Source organism: Coccidioides posadasii, chromosome 3 (assembly GCF_018416015.2).
Source record: "Coccidioides posadasii str. Silveira chromosome 3, complete sequence".
Classification (NCBI taxonomy): Eukaryota; Fungi; Ascomycota; class Eurotiomycetes; order Onygenales; family Onygenaceae; genus Coccidioides; species Coccidioides posadasii.
The window spans coordinates 478,640-497,530 of record NC_089409.1 but is presented as its reverse complement, the minus strand read 5'-3'; the positions used below and the strand labels follow the sequence as shown (position 1 = coordinate 497,530).

Here is an 18,891-nt window from a genome sequence, read left to right as displayed (position 1 = left end):
CCCCCGTTTCCCCTCTCGAAACGCTTGGTTGAATTGGGGACTACTCTGGATTTTGCATGTATTTTACAACTACTCATGAACATTGACCAAAGTGTTTAATTATACGATGATGGACTTAGGATCTGGAGGATGGGCGCAAGTTCTTTATTCTTTTGTAATTATTGTGAGATTAAATTTTCTTTCCTTCTGTTTTCGATGATAATATTATTTGACGTCCGTCCAGACTAGAACTATCTATGTCGCCGTCTATGTAAGGGTAAATGTGTCCCTCCAAAGACGGAGAAAAAGACTAATAATTGCTCCTGAACACACCGATCACCTTTTCCACCGAAAACGGCGATGAGGAAACAGGGCGAGAAGAAATGAATGGTACACAGTAGACAAAAGAAAGCCACCAAAAAAAAAAAGGGAGGGGGGAAAGGGAGGAGAATTAATTACAGTAGACCCCATCCGACGACCAAACCGGCCAGGACGGCCGTTTGAAGGATATTATAGAGCCCGTTCTTCGAGCCGGCGCCATCGAATACAGGATTAGTGGGGGATGGAGAGGTTGCCGGGGGTGGAGTGGTGGGTTCGGGGACGCCGGGGGGACAGTGCCAGTGGTCACCGTGAGGTTCGCATTCGCCAGCAGGAGCGCTGTTGGTAGGCTGTGATGCAGGTGGAGGAGTAGTGGGCTCTGGAACACCGGGAGGACAGTGCCAATGATCACCATGAGGCTCACATTCTCCAGCAGGAGCGCTGTTGGTAGGCTGTGATGCAGGTGGAGGAGTAGTGGGCTCTGGCACACCGGGTGGGCAATGCCAGTGGTCGCCGTGCGGTTCGCATTCGTCTGCTGGGGGGCCGTTGGTCTGCGATGGAGAGCTGGGTGGTGGGGTGGTTGGCTCTGGGACGCCGGGGGGACAGTGCCAATGATCTCCGTGAGGCTCACATTCTCCAGCAGGAGCGCTGTTGGTAGGCTGTGATGCGGGTGGAGGAGTAGTGGGCTCTGGGACACCAGGCGGGCAATGCCAGTGGTCTCCATGGGGTTCGCATTCGCCAGCAGGAGCGCTGTTGGTAGGCTGTGATGCAGGTGGAGGAGTAGTGGGCTCTGGAACACCGGGAGGACAGTGCCAATGGTCGCCATGAGGCTCACATTCTCCAGCAGGAGCGCTGTTGGTAGGCTGTGATGCGGGTGGAGGGGTTGTTGGTTCTGGGACACCGGGCGGGCAATGCCAGTGGTCTCCATGGGGTTCGCATTCATCGTCTCCGGGAGTGTTGTCGCGCGGTGGGTGGCCTGGTGGCGTAGTGGGCTCAGGTACACCAGGGGGGCAATGCCAGTGGTCGCCATGAGGCTCGCAAGTGCCTGTAGTTGCCGGGATAGATGGTTCGCTTGGTGGCGGCGTTGTGGGCTCAGGAACACCAGGAGGACAGTGCCAGTGGTCGCCATGAGGCTCACATGTGGGCTCGGGCTCGGTGGTGCGTGTTGGAAGTGGCTCGCAGTGCCCTATAACGGTCAGCATCATTCCGAGTCCTTTCAAGACAGAGTGCAGAACTTACAATGGTCACCATGGGGTTCGCATGCTGAGCCAGTGGGGGAGGGTGGAAGGGTTGCTGTTGGCTCACAGGACCCTGTGATGGTGGTCACGCCAGAGATTATCTTGTATCCGGCTGAAGAGAGGGCTTTTGAGTCGTAATAGCCATACGCAGTGATGTATCCAGCTCCGGGGAAGGAGAAGGCAGTAGTGTGGACGGGGATACGGTCTCCAGAGGAAGGCTCCGTGCCATACTTAGCATCAAGGGAACTCTTGAAGGCGCCGAAGTCTGAGACAGAGGTCGCAATGCCCGTCCACGACGAGGTGGTAGTGCAGAGCGATGAGCAGTCCCCATGGTCTCCATCCGAGCTGTCGAGGTGGTCAGCCAAGAAAGGCAAGTTATATGGGAGGGAGGTAACCCGGCGTACATGCAAGAGCCGCCACCAGGAGACGGTGGAATATATTCAGGTCGTGGAAATGCCAGAGCATGTCCATGGAGGACAGATAAGACTGAAACAACGACCCATTGATTGAGAACCATTTTGGGCGGTGTATAGTTCGGTGCGAGGGACAAAGTCGAGGAACACTGGGTTCACATGATAGCAATACGACGTGAGGGCTGTATTTATGTCTGCGCGGACCCCTCCCACGAGCGGAAATTTCAACAGCATGCTGAGATACCCATAATTGTTGACAGTGTGCCTGGGCGTTGCCGTCGTGCTTGGCTATTCCAGAGATAGGATAGCCAAGACGCCGCATCCCGCGCTGGCGAAGGGAGTTGAGTACCTTCATCGACAGCCTAGCGGGAACTGGCGAAACGGAGCAGAGAAAAGAAACGAGAGGGACCAGGAAAAAGAAACAAAGCCGAAACTGTGGGTTGCCATGTGCGCGAAGTGACTCGGATAATATTCTCCGAGGGTCCTCAAGCAAGCCCAACGTGTCTCCCGCACGCCCGTCGGAGAGGCGACGACAGCTGGAGTATTGAACTCCATGCAACTGTATCTGCCCTTGAGGTCCCCAACTCTGGTGGTATACGAGCAGAAGCGAAAACTGGACCTCATGGAGAGTCAAGGACATCGAGGGAAAAGTCGCGATATAAAAAGGGCCTTGACGGACTCGCTGAGAATGAATGGAAAGACCATCCGCAAGCATCGCCAGCAGCGAACGAACAAGCCAAGCAAGCCAACAATCCCTCAGCGATCCATCGGTTCAAGGCCAGTTCAGACTGCACTCGTGACACCATGAAGCTCTCCGTCTTCACCGCTCTCTCCGCCCTCTTCCTCGCGGCCGCCGCTACCCCGGCGAGGTCGAGAGTCCTGGTCTGCAATATGCCATCCGGGTGCACCAACCTCGGTGGCTGCAACTTTTGCTGCGACAACACTCCCTCGGGCTGCCATCTGCACGGCCCTCCGTATGAAACCTGCAACGGTAACATGGGCATCGTGGTCCACTGCGAGCCTCATTAAGCGGGCAGTAAGTTAGTTATCCAAGGCTATCGAAAGAAATTCCCTGTTGACTAGTCAGCTAGGTTTGCCAAGAGAAATCGCGCCGATTCAAATATCGATTGACGCTAGAGGGATAAAAGAACATGGATGATTTCCTTGTTTCTCTTTTTCCATTTTTTTTGTTTGTGAACAGCCTGTTTGCTTGTTGATTAGTTTGTGATTGAATCCTCAGGGTTAACCATAAATGAAAAATTTGATGATCATCAAAAACCAACTTTCGTTTTTGTAGCTTCACTTCTTCTTTGACAGAAGCTGGCTGCCAACCACTCTTTCATCCTGTGGGGAAAAGAGCCATGTCCGATAGATGTCGTCTATGATAATGAAATATGTTTGCGCTTGAGTTCAGAGCAACCCTTGCTCTAAAGTGGCGATAGGGCCTAGTCTGATGGGCCCTTTATTTTTTTCGCTGCTTTTTCCTTCCATCATGACGATGCGATTCTCTCGCTGCCAACTATAGTCTTCCTTTTAGCGAAATCCTGAGTTTTAATGGAATACCGTACCTTTGGATGCATGGATTAATTCTTCTTCTTCTTCTTCAGCATTTAATATCCCCCCTCCCAAATCAACCCCGGCCTCCTCCTAACGGCTCCCCGCTTTCCCCTCTCTGTTTTTCCCGCTAGCTTTTTCATCCAGAAAATGCCCAAAATACCCGATTTACCTATTGGGACCCAAGCTTTGCGAAAATGGTACGCAACCGAGCACCTGGCTAGGGGAATGATCTTATCTCTCTTCCCTAGCAGAGAACCACTCTGTATAATCAGGACTACGTCTCAGACTATTGGCCGGACGACTGCTCTACGTGGAGAGCCTGGCGCCAGTGCAAAGGCAAGGGGAAAATAAATGTCAGTACCGGAGACGGATAAGGTATCGGAGGCGCCAAAATACAACATCGTCACCTACACATGGGGTCGCTGAAGGATCAAGGATATCACGGCGGACGCCCTACCAGTTTCGGCGACGACGTGGGCAATATCACCAATTGATCCTGACCACTTTCACGGTAGAGGCTTTCAAAGAGATTATCAACAGGGCGCGGAATGGGGTTGAATGGGTATGGATAGATGTAGCCTGAACCGACCAGAATGACACTGACACCAAGGTTGGGTACCAAGCCAGCGTTTTCAAAAGGGCAAACAAGGTCTCTGCGTGGCTTTCATCTCTGAGCACTGACGCAATGGCGTCGAGTGTGCGTCAGATTTGCAAACGCAGTTTCGAGGTCCGGGACCATATTGATGGGAGGGCAGTGACGACCACCAGCCTTCAGAATTTGCCTGAGCTTCTAGACCCAGCCGTCGCGGATTTCTTCGCAGATCCGTGGTTCTCATCTCTATTGGCGCTGCAGGAGACTATCATGAGAGGAAGGATGCCATCCCACTCTCACAACAGCCAGAATCTCTCATATCTCTATCAACTACCACATGGTCAGCGAGCAAAGACGAAGAATGACATCTATCGTATACAAGAGCAGATCATGGAGGCCGGGTTCTACTATCTCTATTCCACAAAACCCCATTTTCCAGTACGGAACGGCCAGATATCGCTCGACATCAGTGCCCGAGGATCGGATTTATGCTATCATGCAGGTATACGGTCTTAGGTTCGGGAAGGCAGTCCGCCCGGACTTCAAGCCTGACATACATCGGCTCGAAGTGGACCCTGTGACAGAACTCAACAGTCAATCACCTGTTTTAGGCCAGACGTTTCTTCACACGGTGGATCAGATGCCACCAATACCTGGTGTATCATCCCCCAGCAGTCCATTGTGCCACCTGCTCTAATGATCTTGAAAAACCCAAGACAGTGCTGAATGCATCATCCAAAAAGGTTCAAAAGAAAGATGAGAAGAAGCACAATAATCAGGATAATACCATTGTCCGGGGTGAAATGCTGCTCCATTCGAGCCTGGGTCACCACCCTTGAGGAATTCAGGAGGGTCGATGGTTTCTAGGGAGGTCTGACGCTTTTCTTGGATTGTTACATTCTCGGTGAACTCGGAATTCCAAACAAGTCGTTAGAATCAGATAATATTAGCTGCGTTCCAAGCCTTTATTAAGGCAACTGGGATATAAAGCAAAAGGTAATGCTGCCGTCGTCAAATTGGGGTTAGTTCTCAGACGCTCTCGGGAGCTGGAGCAAGGATTGCAGGACAGCGCCTATTCATCGGCTTGGAGTTTGTGTTTGGGAAGCGCGAGAGGAGCCGCGTGCAGCAGGCACTGGACACACTACCTTTGGGGGGGAGAGAGAACTGGAGCTTGTGTGACAGGACTAGTACATCTTCACAGTCTTCAAGCATTCAAAATCATGTTTGAAACAGACATGAAAGATTCTGCCGCCCAGGAACACCATCCACACCAGCTCTCTGGCCGACAAGGAACTGTAATCAGCAATTACTATCCCTGAGTTGCGTTGCTTGCGCTGGATGCTGTCAGGTGCCAAGACTAGTTACACAACTCTCGGTACTATGCAGCTATCTAAACACACTAAGCTTATAAGTACTGTATATTAATAGACTAACTAACTAACTAGGCAAAAAGGCCAATCAGTTAACTATTCAAACTATCCCTAAACAAGTTACGCCACGGATCTTATCCATAGCCAAGCCTGAGCGGCCAGCCACGTATGTAACTGGAGAGGACGAAGAACGGCGGACGAAGTTCCTACAATATCGCACTTACAGCCAGATCACAGAGCTTCGACAATGCGTGTATGTGCTCCGGTACTCTGCAGGCCTCTGCCAGCTATTTCCACCAAGTCAGCAGTCATGGCGACGGGAAGCCTTCATGGATGTGGGCTTTGGATGCCCGAGACTTCAAGCTCCGCAAAGCCTGGCTAACCCTCATTCAAGATATACAGCCATCTATTCCTGAATATTACGTCGGCGAACCAAACCCAGTTGCGAAGTTCCGGGATGCGATTGAGCAAAATCCGACTCTCTACAGCCTTGCTATCTCTATGTCCGACGAAGTGCCCACCAAAGCGCCCTATGATAGGGACGCAACCACCCTCAAGAAACGAGTCCGAAGCTATAAGACTATGTTATATCTTTTCCAAACTCTCTTAACACGGGTGCCTGAGTGGTTTTCGGGAAAAGATTCAAGGGGAAAGGATGTACCTACTGGTCTTATTGGCTTTCCATTCAATATCATTCTTGACTAACCTATGGGCACGGAAAGCGGGCGTCAGTTCTTTTCGCATCCCGAAGTCAATATGCACCTCAAAGAAATACTGACGACGTGGGGCGTGTTCCTCAAAGAAAAATCGGGAGGGAATGACGCTTTGCGTAAAGCTCATTGGGGCGAGGACGAGGCTATCAAGCAACTGGTCAATAAGGCAAAGGAGGCTACGGCACCTCCCTTGCAATCCGATAACTTTTCAGACTACTTCAAATGTCCCAAACCGACGGCGCCCAAGGAGGTTTTTGGCTATCAGTGTTGGGATGATTTCTTTGTGCGGAAATTCAATGATACGGTTCGTCCCCTGGATGCGAGCGCCGCTGTCATCAATGCTTGTGAATCCCACCCTCTTGCGTTCGACACCGATGTCTCCCGGCGCGATACATTCTGGCTCAATGGGGCCCCCTACTCCCTGTACGACGTGCTGGGGACCAAGGCAGCAGCCTTGAATTTTCCTGATAGATTCGTGGGTGGCGCGGCATATCAGGCGTTCCTCAGTGCGGATTCTTATCATTGCTGGCACTCCCCAGTTACAGGAAAGGTTGTACACAAAGATCTCATTGATGGAACGTACTTTGCAGAGACAAAGTTTGCGGGCTTTGGCGGCTCGAGCGGGCCGGATCCAAGTGGCCCGGATTTGTCGCAACGCTTTATCACCAATGTAGCCGCTCGGGGTGTTCTTATCATTGACACGGGGGTCACGGGCGGCGCGAACATCGGGCTCGTTGCGTTTGTTCCTGTTGGGATGTCCGAGGTGTCAACCTGCGAATGGTTTAGCAATACTGATGGGGACGAAACCGTTAAGAAGGGCGATATTATCGGTGCTTTCCATCATGGTGGCTCGACTCACTGCCTCGTTTTTGAACGAGATGCAGTGAAGTTTGAATTTCATCCCGGAAGCACAGTATCCTGAGATAGCCACGGTGAATCTTGCAGTCAAAAGCATGTTGGCTTCAGACTTGAGACCCTTTTGCGCAGCTGCGCATCCTGTTGCAGATTGCTAGTATTGTTCTACTTGATCAGCGCAAAAGAAAAGTCTCTATTTCGGGCTTCGTCATATTTGCAGTCTGATGGCTGCATTTTCCATGGTTCTCTGGTTTACAGATCAAATTGCTAGCATGTGTCTCGTGAATTACATACTGAGTTGGTAGTGGGAGTTACTTCTGTCAAATCTGCATTATATGCATGCATCCATACGGAGTATTTCATCGTATTTGAAAGTATAGTACAAGCAGTGATCTCATAGCTCACTGCTGAACACCTGTATGGATAAACATTTTCGGACTTCTGCGGAGTGCTAGCTAAGGTTGATAACAAACCGTGGTTCTAGTGTGCACCTGGGTACATACACATATGCAAGCCGCGTTCTGAATCTAGCCATTCTCAACCGGTTATCAAAAAGGATGATATGATATAGGATTGCTCTAGGTTGATCCGGTTTCCGAAGCTTGTGAAGTAGTTAATTTAAAAGATCAAAGTACCGGACAAAGGGGTTAATTGTGTTCCTTTGCTTGAGCACATCAGGTACCAAATCCTAGTCAAACTCCGCAGTTTTATTCAGTTTTATCTAAACAAAGGAAAAATGTGGATGCTTACCCTAATTCAGCTCCTTTCTCTCGTAGGAGTGATCCAAGCCGGATATCCTCCTACACCAACAGGCTTGACGGTCATCAATTCGAAGTTCCTCCCGGGAGTCAATATCACCTATAAGAAAGTGAAGGTAACCCATCCAGTCCCAAGTCTCCTAGGTAATCAATATTCGCTTAATTCTTCATAGGAGAGTATTTGTGACGGGAAAGCGGCGTCGTACGCCGGTTACGTCAATTTTCCACCCAGTGCTATGACCGGCGTGGACCAGACGTACCCGGTCAACCTCTTCTTCTGGTACTTCGAATCTCAAAACAAACCACAAGAAAATCCGCTGTCTATTTGGTTCAATGGCGGACCAGGTTCTGCCTCCGTTTTCGGCTTGTTTGCCGAGAATGGGCCGTGCCATGTCCTCAATGATTCCAAGACATCGGTGCCAAACAACTACTCCTGGAATAAATATTCTAACATGCTGTATGTCGACCAGCCTGTGCAGGCAGGGTTCAGCTATGATGTGATAACCAAGGGGTACATGGACCTGGAAACGGCGTCCATTTATGCTGGGGAAGTACCCAACAACAGTACGACGAAAATCGCAGGATTGTTCGCGAGCCAGAATATAAGCAATACGGCGAATACCACGGAGAATGCGGCAAGGCAGTTCTGGTACTTTCTTGAAACTTGGGCACAGGACTTTGACAGGTATACCAACAATCGGCAAAACTTCGCTATCAACATCTGGACGGAGTCGTACGGGGGCCGGTATGGCCCAGCTTTCGCGAGGTATATCAAGGAGAGGAATGCAGAGATTCAAGCTAATTCCACCAAGGGCAAAGTACTGGCTCTGGAAAATCTGGGTGTCATCAACGGCTGCATTGACTTGCCGCTTCAAGAGTATTCGTTCCCGATAATGGCATTCAACAATTCCTACGGGATACAGGCAGTAAATGAGTCGGTTCACAACCAAATGCAATCAAGTCTCGAACCTTGTCTCCAAAGGACCTCTGAGTGTCAAAACGTCGCGAAAAAATTAGATCCCGAAGCCCTCGGTAATAATGACGAGGTTAACTGGGCGTGTAGCAACGCCAGCGACTTCTGTCAGACTGCCGTCGAGTTTCCTTTTATCAGTGAAAACAAATACGGCTATTACGATATAGCCCACTGCTACCTGGATCCATTCCCGGCCGAGTACTATGACGGATATCTGGCACTTCCAGACGTGCAGCAGGCGTTGGGCGTTCCCGTCAACTACACGGAGGGAAACTCTGTCGATTGGACAAGCTTTTACCAACACAGGAGACTATGCGAGAAACGACAAGAGAGGGTACCTGGCGGACATTGCATATCTGCTTGAATCCAACGTCCAGGTGGCTCTGGTATACGGCGATCGAGACTTTGCATGCAACTGGATTGGAGGCGAAAAGGTCAGTCTCACCGTCGAGTCCAATTATTCTGCCGGCTTCCGGGCAGCTGGCTATGCGGACATCCAGCTCGAAGGCCCAGGGAACTCCAGCAAGTCTTGGGGAGTGGTCCGCCAGTACGGAAACTACTCATTCAGTAGAATCTACCAATCAGGCCACATGGTCCCCGCCTACCAGCCTGAGCTGGCGCTTGAGTTCTTCCGTCGTGTGCTGACCAGCCGAGATTTCGCGACGGGAGAGGTCGATTTGGTCGCCAACCCGCACTATGCGACCAAGGGCCAAAACGCGTCGACGCACAGCGAAAAACCGACTCCTTCGCCGAGCCCGACGTGCTATTACTGGTTCATGCCGAGCACATGCGCGCAGAACCAGATCGAGGCCGTCAAGCTCGGGCAGGCCTTGTTCGAAAACGACTATATTATCACGTCTCCCACTGCTCCGCCTGAAACATGTCCGCCGCAGAGCAAGTAAGTTTCTAACTATCATGGAATTAGATCCCTTCTCCTTGGATTGAGAGCGGGAAATTAACATCCCTTGATTGTGGAGTGGAGGTTGAACCGTTTTGCTATTGTCATTGTTGTTTTCAGATCTGCCTGCTGAGGATTTGTGTACCCGGAACATCACAGGGAAGAAGGATAGCAAATGTAAGAGTCTTAAGGATAATTAACTCACTCCCTTGGTGATTGGCCTTTTTTGCCTTAGGTGGCAAGCCGTAAAGGAGCTATGTTGGTCTGAATTCAATTTAGAACAGTGAACAAAAACATCATGATGATCAAGCGCAAACAGTACAAACCCTGCAAACAAGCTCTTCTACCTGAAAGAAGCTCAGGTACGGCGTAGATGCCTCCATTCACATCCACAATGCTGGCTCATCACAGGAAAGACTACTATCCCCATTCCACGTCTGCATGGATATTGTTTAGGAAAAGATAACATTCTTGGGTTGCCATTTATGTTACTTGATTTTATTGATGGCAAAGCACTTATCAACATTGATATCCCCAAGCTCCCGGATTCCGACAAACATCGATTGTTTGCGAAGCTTGGTGGATATTTATCTCCAACTGTTCCAACAGCAAATTCAACCATATTGGTGCACTTACTCTTGATTCAAACGACAAGAACTGGGTTTTTGAGCATAATCGACCTCTTTCTATACTCATGAACGAACAGACACTTGCAGGGTTTAACCCGTCTCGCTTAATTGCACCCAACCAGGTATTCCACTCAGCCATTGACTACATCTTTATGATTCACCAAGCTTTACTGGATGAATTTCACTTGAGACGGGACAGTGTTTGTGGTGAATCAGATGCTCACTCATCTTTATATGGCCTACATAACTCCCGCCAATTCTTGATGGATTGGGTGAAACCGGAACACAACCATGGACCATTTGTCTTGATGCATGGTGATCTACGCTCTGCGAATATACTTGTGGACGATGACCTTAATATCGTCTCTGTATTGGACTGGGAATGGAGTCACACAATCCCTCTGCAGATGTTTGTACTCTCCACCTTGGCTCAGTGGTTGCGAAGTGCTTGGAATCTTGAAGGAGTATAATCGACTGTAATATGATATCTTGGTGTCTGTGTTTGAGTCAGAAACAAGAGATGTCGAATATCAGTATCACCTGAACTCCAGCAATATTTCCAAACTCCCGCTCTCCAATCTCTGCAAGAAGAAAATTGGGTTCCTGGGATATTTTTATTGCCCATGGACTGATGCAACCACTGCACTTTGGGAATGTCTACACCGATGTAATTGATCCTGGCTAATATAAATCTGATAAACATCAATACCGAAAAAGATTGGGCGATTTCTTCAATCTAGAGATACATCAACCCGAGCTGGCGGCATTTGCAAAGGAAACTTCACGACCTCGAACTGTTCAAAAAGGAATGCGATGAGCTCGGAATACAGAGAATTGTACCTCACACAGAATCAGATGATGACGAGCGCTCAAGCTGAGGTCCCAAAAACCAGTCCAACCAGCCACCCATGCCGTTGCAAGGTCTCAGAACCCGCATCGGACGACTTGGAGAGCGACTCTTTCAATGTTTCCACAGAGAGTCGTACACGGTAGGCAGTCACTGGTACTCTGTTAGGATTAGCTTGCTGCCTTGTTCTAGTCCATCGGTGGAGGATAATTACCTCATGTAAGATTGTGAAAGCAGCCGAAATTTCAATTCTATCATTGAGCTCCTGCTGCTTTTGAAGATGGTCCTTTATCTGTTGATCGACTGAGGGCACAGTCATCGCGTTGCGCCTGTCCTTCTGTGAATTGCGGGCACTTGATGTGGGTTGTTCAATCGCATGAAGACTTCTTATTTTTAGCTGATTTGAGTGCAATTTGGGTGGGGAATATTTGGCTACTGATGTTCAGCTCGTGAGAAAGAATTGGATTTTCAATGCAGACTCGACAGGGACACTCCCTCTTGGTGAAGTAGCAGCGGTCAAAACCAATCAACTTGCTAGTCTACGCTGCACTCGGCCCTTGCCTTGATGTCTTACCTTTTTTTTTTTTTTTTTTTGCGCTGGTGTCAATGCGCAGTCCTGGTACTCTGGCCAATCCAACATCACGCACATCTGCAGGCTGACGGAACGGCCCGGAATTCCACTCAGGGTGAAGATGGTCGCGCAATTGGGAACAGCTTCGAAGCTTCCATTCTAATGGAGCTCAAACACCCGTCAGGCTCAAGCAGCAAAGGTTATGTGGTGACGTGAAGGCAGTGAAAAGTTGTTAACCAGAGATTCCCTGATCTTTCCAATCAGGATACAATAACCATATAAAATGAAGCAAGAAACAATGGAATTGATATGAACTGGACAAAAAGCATATTCATCCCTTCAAGGAGGTCAACCTGACCTGCCACCCCGAATTTGACAACAAAGTCGTTCCCAACTTTAACAACGTTATATCCATTGTGCTCAGTGAGAAGAGTGGCATTTTCTATCTCTGAGTTCGCCGGAAGAGGATGTGGGATATCAGGAGCGAAACAAACACGGCAGGTTAATTGGCAACAGTGGTGTTGGAACGGTTCGATTCCGATGTCTAGAGTATCAGCTTCCAATAGAGTAAATAATCGGTAAAGCAGTGATTAATAGCGCGGTGCCGGCTCCCAGAAAGGGTATTCCAACCCTGGTAGGACGGCGGCATTCTTCCTGGAAGCTTTTCTTGTCATGATGCTGAGGGAGAAGTGATGGCAGAAGCCGCAATCTGATATTCGACAAAGTTACCTGCCATACAGGATTTGGGAGGTTGTCAGAACGGTAGATTTTCAGTTGCTGATCTGTATATGCTCAACTGTAAACTCCGTAGCTCAATTGATATATTGGAGTGTTCTTTAGTTAATAACCATGGAGTACTTTGTACAAAGTGGTGCAAAATTAGGATTTTTCTCAAGTCTCACATTCATCTTTTGCATCTTCATGACAACTAAATCATGGGTTTAACGATTTCCACCCTTGAAACCCACCCATCCACTCTGCTCCACGATGAAGATTCCTCGTAGCTAGCAGGATCATCGGCTACACGGTCGAATCGACGGCCGGTTTTTTTCCTGTGTTCACCGTCAAACTTCCTCCAAACAGCCCAAGTTTCCTCCTTACCCCCTGTTTCGCCAACATGTCCTCGCGCATCACCGTCCTTGCTTTCGGCCCCCTCCCGTCCGCGTGGAACTGCTATCCATGATCACTCCGCACGCTCACTCTTAGCAATTTCTTACTAATTTGCTCGCCGGAGCAGGAATACGCGCGATTCTTTGACAAATCGGTACAAGGCGACGAAGGAGGGGGTTGGGAGAGTGCAAGCGAGAGGGCAGTTCATTGCCAACTCACGAAGAAGCTAGCTAAACTATGTAACCGCCAGTTGGTTTAACTAACTCTTGTGCAAGCTTAATATGCGGAGAATTATTTTTATTATTATTATTTGCCTCCGCCCAGCGCTGCGACTTGTCTACCTTTTCGTTTCTCTGCGCCGGATGTGCTACTGCGTCTTTCTCCGAGGAAGCGACGGGCAGCCATACCGAGTTATTCAGCAGCGAAAGCGCAACTTGGGAATTTGAATTTCGCCTCGCCTGCTGCGGGCGGCAGGGGAAGCTGGAGCCCGCGACTGCTTGCTGCGTGGTGAACTTCATACTCGCTTTTACCACCCAGGCGATGGGTTGAACCAGGGCCTGGTCTTCTTTTCTCTCATCGAATGCTTTCCTTCTCCCAGACATCCCCCCTTTCATCATCGACCAACCCCCCTTCCCCTTCTTTTATCCTGGAGTGTTTGAATACGGGAGTAATGCCCCGAAAATAGAGAGGCGCGGATCAAAAGAGACGGGTATAGTTCAAAAAGGAACCTGTGCGTTAGATCCAGGTCTACCGTTCACGAAATGGAGTGTCTATCGCCGCTGGACACTGAAAGTTCCCTGGAAACGGGGCATTTGGTGTCGACCAAGAGTTCGCACTTTTCTAGTACGCTGTTCGAGCCGATTAGTCGTCGGTTCCCCCCCACGCCTCCCGGATGCAATGGACGGGACGGTAAAAGTAATAAGACGCTGACTTAGCAGGAGCTACATGGGCTCAGTCCATCCGCTCGAAAGGCGGGGGGATCACTGTCCCTCAGGCCATCGCTCATCGAGGATACAGCGCAAAGTTCCCCGAAAATACAATGAGTGCTTTCATGCATGCGGTTGAAGTTGGTGCGCATGCGATTGAGACGGATATCCATCTCTCAAGAGACGGCGTGGTGGTTCTTTCTCATGTGCGTCGGTTGTAGCTATGGCTACAATATGTGTTTTATACCCATAATCCTCTGGAGATTATGGCTGATAGTTGAGCATTGCCCTAGGATGCTACGCTTAAACGCTGTTTTGGCGTCGACAAACGTGTCATCGACTGCGATTGGAAATGCTTGAGTGCCCTACGGACCGTGAAGCCTCCACACAGACCCATGCCGCGCCTGATAGACCTGCTGGATTATATAGCTGCCCCGGAGCGCGCGAACGTGTGGATAATCCTGGACATAAAGGTCTGTCATCGCAAGTCACCGGAAGAAACTTCCAGCCGCTCTAACACCTCAAGGGGAAGAACAGGCTGACAATAATGCACATAATGTAATAACCGCCCTTAGCCAGGCCTTCGACTCCGTCGCATCTCCCCATCGACCCTGGAATGAGCGTGTGGTACTAGGCTGCTGGACGGTACGCGGGGCCAATTTCCTTCTTACATATGCCCTTTCCCCCTTGTCCAACGCTATATATTTACGCGTGACCACGCGCTCTCATTCCCCCGTCCCTAATCGGATCAATTAGGCCGAATATCTTTCCAAAGTGCGACACCATTTCCCCTCATACCCGCTTGCCATAACGACTTTTTCCATCCAATATGCCCGCCAGTTCATATCCCTTCCGGGGGTTAATCTCAGTGTGAATCAGAAAGTGCTTATGGGGTGCGGTGGGAGGAGATTCCTCGCGGATGCCAAGCGAGCTGGGAAGGCTGTGTTTGTGTGGACTGTAAATAAAGAGGTGCTGATGCGCTGGAGTGTAAGAAGGAGAGTGGATGGAGTGATTACCGATAAGCTGGCTTTGTTTGGCGAGATTGTGCGAGAATGGGAGGACGATGGTTATGGGGATGGGTTTGCAAGTGATGAGGCGGAGATCAGCTTAGAACAGAGGCTCGTGGCGCTGGCTGCGGCAGTGGCGTCGTGGGTGCTTGGGATGCTGTTGATGTTGATATACCCAGTTAGGATTGCGAGGTTGGACAGCACAGTGGAGGATTCCCTCGGCTATGCCTAAGTTATACATGAATAGAAGCATTCCGGAATAGATGACTATGATATTATACCAATGAGTTGCGTGAATTGAGTGTTGACTGATAATATCAGCTATTCACATACAGCACTGTACACCAACAGGCAAAGAAGGCATGAACTGAACAAAGTGGATCAATAATATAGAAATAATACAGCAGGAAATATAAAACAAAATGATGAATAAATCAGTAGATAGACAATTCAATAAATGAACAAAAATGTCAAAAGACAAGAGGGTATAAAGCTATCTCCAGCAGTCCTGTTTTCCGGGTCCAAACGAAGAGAGAGAGGAACAAAAAAGAAAAAGGAGTATGACAAGGAAATCAACACTTCCAGGCAGCATGATACAAATCAATAACAAGAAGACGAAAGGAGCATTCTGGTGGTGACGGGATTATGAAAAAGGAGAATTGTTTTGAGGATACAGGAACTTGCGGAGGCAGCGGGCAGCGAGGGATCGTTAAGGGGTATAGAAGGAGAGGGGGAATGTAGAACGGCAAGACTAGAATAGGGAATGGTAGAACCGTATGAATAATAGGGCCTAAAGAGCAAAGAGGGGGCGTTTATCGAGAGCATTGTCTTTTCTCTCCGCCTATCCCTGGGAGTTAGTAATTAGATCTAATTACATATATGTGTATAATTATATAAGGGGTGTGTGTCTGTGTATCATCATAGCATCATCAGTTTCGTCTTCCGCCGTTCTGGGAACTTGCGTGGACCGGGAAGATTCAGAGAGTTTCCCATCGGAGGAGGCTGCTTGCTGCGTCCACTGCCGCTTCTGCTGGGAGGGTATATTTTCGGCATTGCGGGAGGACCGCCAGGTCCTCGGTTGGGCGGAATTGGGTAACCTCGTCCTGGACCCTGGCCGCGGCCTCGACCTGGTCCCGGGCCTGATCCACCTCGCGGTGCGCCGGGGAGCGGCGAGTTGTAGGACGGTCGACGGCCATAGCCTGGAGGTGGTGGACCATTGTACCCGGGTCCTGGGGATCGGCCTCGTCCGGGACCTGAACCGAAACCGGCACCGGGACCAGGACCGGGACCAGGAGGAAAACCTGGCGATGGAGGAGAATATGCAATGGCTGCTGCTCTGCGACCATCTCGATCGCAGTATACGTCGCCATTCCATTCGAGGTAATCTTCTCTCAGCACGATTCGACACATCTTGCACCTGAAACAGTCTGGATGGAAGATTTGTCTTCTTTCCGTACCGCTTTTCTCGTCTCGCACTATCTCCTCGGTTTGCAGACAGGGTCCTTCGATTCCCTGTCCGCAAGAGGCGCATAATGATCCGTTTAGTTCATGGTAATGTTGTGCACAGAACGGATTATTGTCCAGAACGTAAAAGTCCGCCGTCTGGAAGGGCGAATGGCAGGTATAGCACACGAAGCAAGCTTTGTGCCATCGACCGGTTAAGCGACCATCAGCAGAAGAAACAGATTTGCCGACGATTATTTCTCCGCAGCCCCGACAACGAACACGACGAGGTTGTCCAGGCGATTTTGGAGGAGCGGGTGTTGGTGGAGGGGAATCGGTCTTCGTCGGGCGTTGGTTGGGCTGAGATGGACGGCGAGACCTGACGGATCGTACTTCACCTCTTCGTTCCTCTGGCTTTGGTTCAGATTCAAGTTCACCAAAGCGTTCATATTTCGGTGGCGTGCATTCAAAGCGACCCTGCTGGAATAACGGGTCCGTTGGCGAATCAAGGTCGTACTTGTAGGGGCTCGGAGGGGGCTTCAGCTCTGCACTGGGTGGTTCGGATGGCTGTGTAGAGTAGGATACTGTTGTTGCAGCGTCCGAAGGAGAAGAATCTGAGGATGAAGTAGAATCGTTTGTCGTATGATAAGGGTCACCGAGACCAAGACCGCGTGCAAAGTTCGAGACGGAGAAGTCCTCCCGGACAGAATACGCAGGGAAATCAACATCCTGACCTGGTCCCCTTTGCGAATCCGGACGTTTCACCTCTAGAGGAACGCTGCCACGGCTACCCTCTGATAATCGTGCAGCATGCGAATGACGATCTTGCGGTTTTGGGGGCTCCCCATCGATAGGAAATCCAAGTTCAAACCCGGGAAGACCAGTCGACAATCCAGAGCTCCTGGGAGGAGTCGTGGCGATTCTATCATTTTCGAATTCTTCTGTGTTTGGAAATTGATACGGCTCTGGTTCGGCTATGAAAGGGGTTGGTGTGTAACTCTTGATGGGAAAGGCTGGAAGAGGGGGGATCTCGTCCAAGTAGTTAGGGTGGCCACGCAGGCTAGCGGTGTTTGGGAATCCTGGAGTGGAGGATCGAGAGATCGAATCCCCATAGCGACTGCTTGCCATTGACATTCGATATAGGCTTTTGCTATCGACTGAGACCTCCCGTTTGTGCCTGTTGGCCCGCGAGCGGCGTCGACGTCGTTCATGATCGTCATCATCGTCATCATCCTCATGTACTGGCGTTGATGTTGACTGGTTGAGCCGGAAATCTAAGCCATTATTCGCAATCTCCGAGGGACTGGTTACCAGAGGACTCTGGACGCGCTCTCCTTTGACCAAGGTCCTGGCCCTAGACCTGCTCTTTGTACTGGCTCTAGGATCAGGTCCTGGGAATGGAGGAATCACGGAGTCTATGTTAGCTCGCTCTGGAGAGGGAATATTGGGTAAGGGTGACGTTTGACTTCGTTGAGGCTGACGCATGGGTGACTTTGGCGAGAAGGACAGGGGAGACGCCGATTTGATGCCGCCGCTTGTTGGAGATGTCGGCACGAGCAATCGGAGAAAGGGACGGTCTTGTGCCATATTTAGCAATGCGCCATTGGAAGGGAGGTACACAAGGAGCTGTAGACTTACTTGCAGCATGGGGATCAATGGGAGGTGGGGGTGCCATGCGTCCAACCTTGGCGAGAGGCCCATCTAGGTTATCCAATTCTGTGCTGGGCCGACCATCCCCGTAGTTGGCCTCTGCTTGTGGTGCAGGTGGAGGAGGGAGTGCTACACGCAGCAATGTCAGTGGATTCGTCTCCAAAGTTACGAAGTATGGTAGTCCATGAAAATGGATCACAGTGTAGGCACTTCGGTGTTGCGTACGCTTATCTTCCTTCTGGCAGACATGTTCTCCCATGGCCGACAGCTCGACCTCTGCCTGGCAGCTTGAACATTTTATTTTTGGTAGAAAGTCGTCTAGGTCTCCCGCCATGGTCGTTCAGAAAGTGATCAAAGATTGCGGGCAGGATCATTGGGGAGCTGGGTCGAGATTGTTGCGGGTTTTAGCCAGGATATATCGGTCACAGTCACAAAAGCAAAAGAAAGCAGTTCAACCACCACCCACACCTGGAGGTTAATATGCGACCGTAAAATGGGGGTTCGTGGCGGCAGTAGTGGTAAACCGTTGTATGGAAATCGGCTTGGCGGACGTTGAGCTGGAAGTCGTTCCTCAAGATAGGTGTTGGTGTTGGCGTTGGTGATAATGATGGCGATGGTCGGCGGTGAGCATCGAGGGTTTCGGCAGCGTTGAGAAAAAGAAAAGAAGAGAAAGGGAATAGGATCATGAAAGGGGAAAAGGGACGACGGGGTAAAAGGAGTTGCTGGGGCAGAATATTCAAGCAATCTATGTATGTAACTTGACGGATGCGACGTCAATCAATGCATGAGACCCCAGTCGCAAGACCAAGAAAGGGGACCAAGTGTCGCCAGCCAGACTTGACAGGTGAATTAATGTCTCAGGCCAATTGGGCTGGAATTATGAATTAGAGATTAGATACAAGACACTCACTAAACAAGACACAAAGAGAAGAAGGCCAAAAAAAGAAAAAGAAAAAGAAAAAGGAAAAGGAAAAATTACAAGCAGAAGAAGAAGAAGAAGAAGAAGAAGAAGAAGAAGAAGCGAAGTCCAAAGATGGAGATGAA

At 49.9% G+C, this 18,891-nt stretch overlaps 7 protein-coding genes across 7 annotated transcripts; 5 read left to right on the top strand and 2 right to left on the bottom strand.

The window, feature by feature from the left end:
• Nucleotides 1-24: 24 nt before the first annotated feature.
• D8B26_005069 (uncharacterized protein) lies at nt 25-2,220 on the bottom strand. Its single transcript, XM_066124708.1, has 2 exons — nt 1,537-2,220; nt 25-1,483 (listed from the first exon to the last, which is right to left on the bottom strand). Exons 1-2 carry the CDS (start codon nt 1,546-1,548, stop codon nt 431-433), a joined length of 1,065 nt encoding a protein of 354 aa, XP_065980789.1. The 5' UTR covers nt 1,549-2,220; the 3' UTR covers nt 25-430.
• A 1,843-nt stretch (nt 2,221-4,063) lies between these two features.
• D8B26_005068 (uncharacterized protein) lies at nt 4,064-4,613 on the top strand (the record flags this gene model as incomplete). Its single annotated transcript, XM_066124707.1, has 2 exons — nt 4,064-4,067; nt 4,129-4,613. 2 exons carry the CDS (start codon nt 4,064-4,066, stop codon nt 4,611-4,613), a joined length of 489 nt encoding a protein of 162 aa, XP_065980788.1.
• A 1,187-nt stretch (nt 4,614-5,800) lies between these two features.
• On the top strand, nt 5,801-6,172 carry D8B26_005067 (uncharacterized protein; the record flags this gene model as incomplete). The annotated part of the gene is made up of 1 exon (XM_066124706.1): nt 5,801-6,172. The coding sequence occupies one exon, from the start codon at nt 5,801-5,803 to the stop codon at nt 6,170-6,172; it is 372 nt and encodes a 123-aa protein (XP_065980787.1).
• Nucleotides 6,173-6,223: 51 nt separating this feature from the next.
• On the top strand, nt 6,224-7,102 carry D8B26_005066 (uncharacterized protein; the record flags this gene model as incomplete). The annotated part of the gene is made up of 1 exon (XM_003066693.2): nt 6,224-7,102. The coding sequence occupies one exon, from the start codon at nt 6,224-6,226 to the stop codon at nt 7,100-7,102; it is 879 nt and encodes a 292-aa protein (XP_003066739.2).
• Nucleotides 7,103-7,771: 669 nt separating this feature from the next.
• On the top strand, nt 7,772-9,668 carry D8B26_005065 (uncharacterized protein; the record flags this gene model as incomplete). The annotated part of the gene is made up of 3 exons (XM_066124705.1): nt 7,772-7,909; nt 7,967-9,100; nt 9,144-9,668. The coding sequence occupies 3 exons, from the start codon at nt 7,772-7,774 to the stop codon at nt 9,666-9,668; spliced, it is 1,797 nt and encodes a 598-aa protein (XP_065980786.1).
• A 3,914-nt stretch (nt 9,669-13,582) lies between these two features.
• On the top strand, nt 13,583-15,093 carry D8B26_005064 (uncharacterized protein; the record flags this gene model as incomplete). Its single annotated transcript, XM_003066695.2, has 5 exons — nt 13,583-13,664; nt 13,760-13,953; nt 14,041-14,220; nt 14,285-14,392; nt 14,504-15,093. The coding sequence occupies 5 exons, from the start codon at nt 13,583-13,585 to the stop codon at nt 14,984-14,986; spliced, it is 1,047 nt and encodes a 348-aa protein (XP_003066741.2). The 3' UTR covers nt 14,987-15,093.
• Nucleotides 15,094-15,672: 579 nt separating this feature from the next.
• Nucleotides 15,673-18,181, bottom strand: D8B26_005063 (uncharacterized protein; the record flags this gene model as incomplete). Its single annotated transcript, XM_066124704.1, has 3 exons — nt 15,673-17,774; nt 17,836-17,976; nt 18,073-18,181. 3 exons carry the CDS (start codon nt 18,179-18,181, stop codon nt 15,673-15,675), a joined length of 2,352 nt encoding a protein of 783 aa, XP_065980785.1.
• Nucleotides 18,182-18,891: the final 710 nt, after the last annotated feature.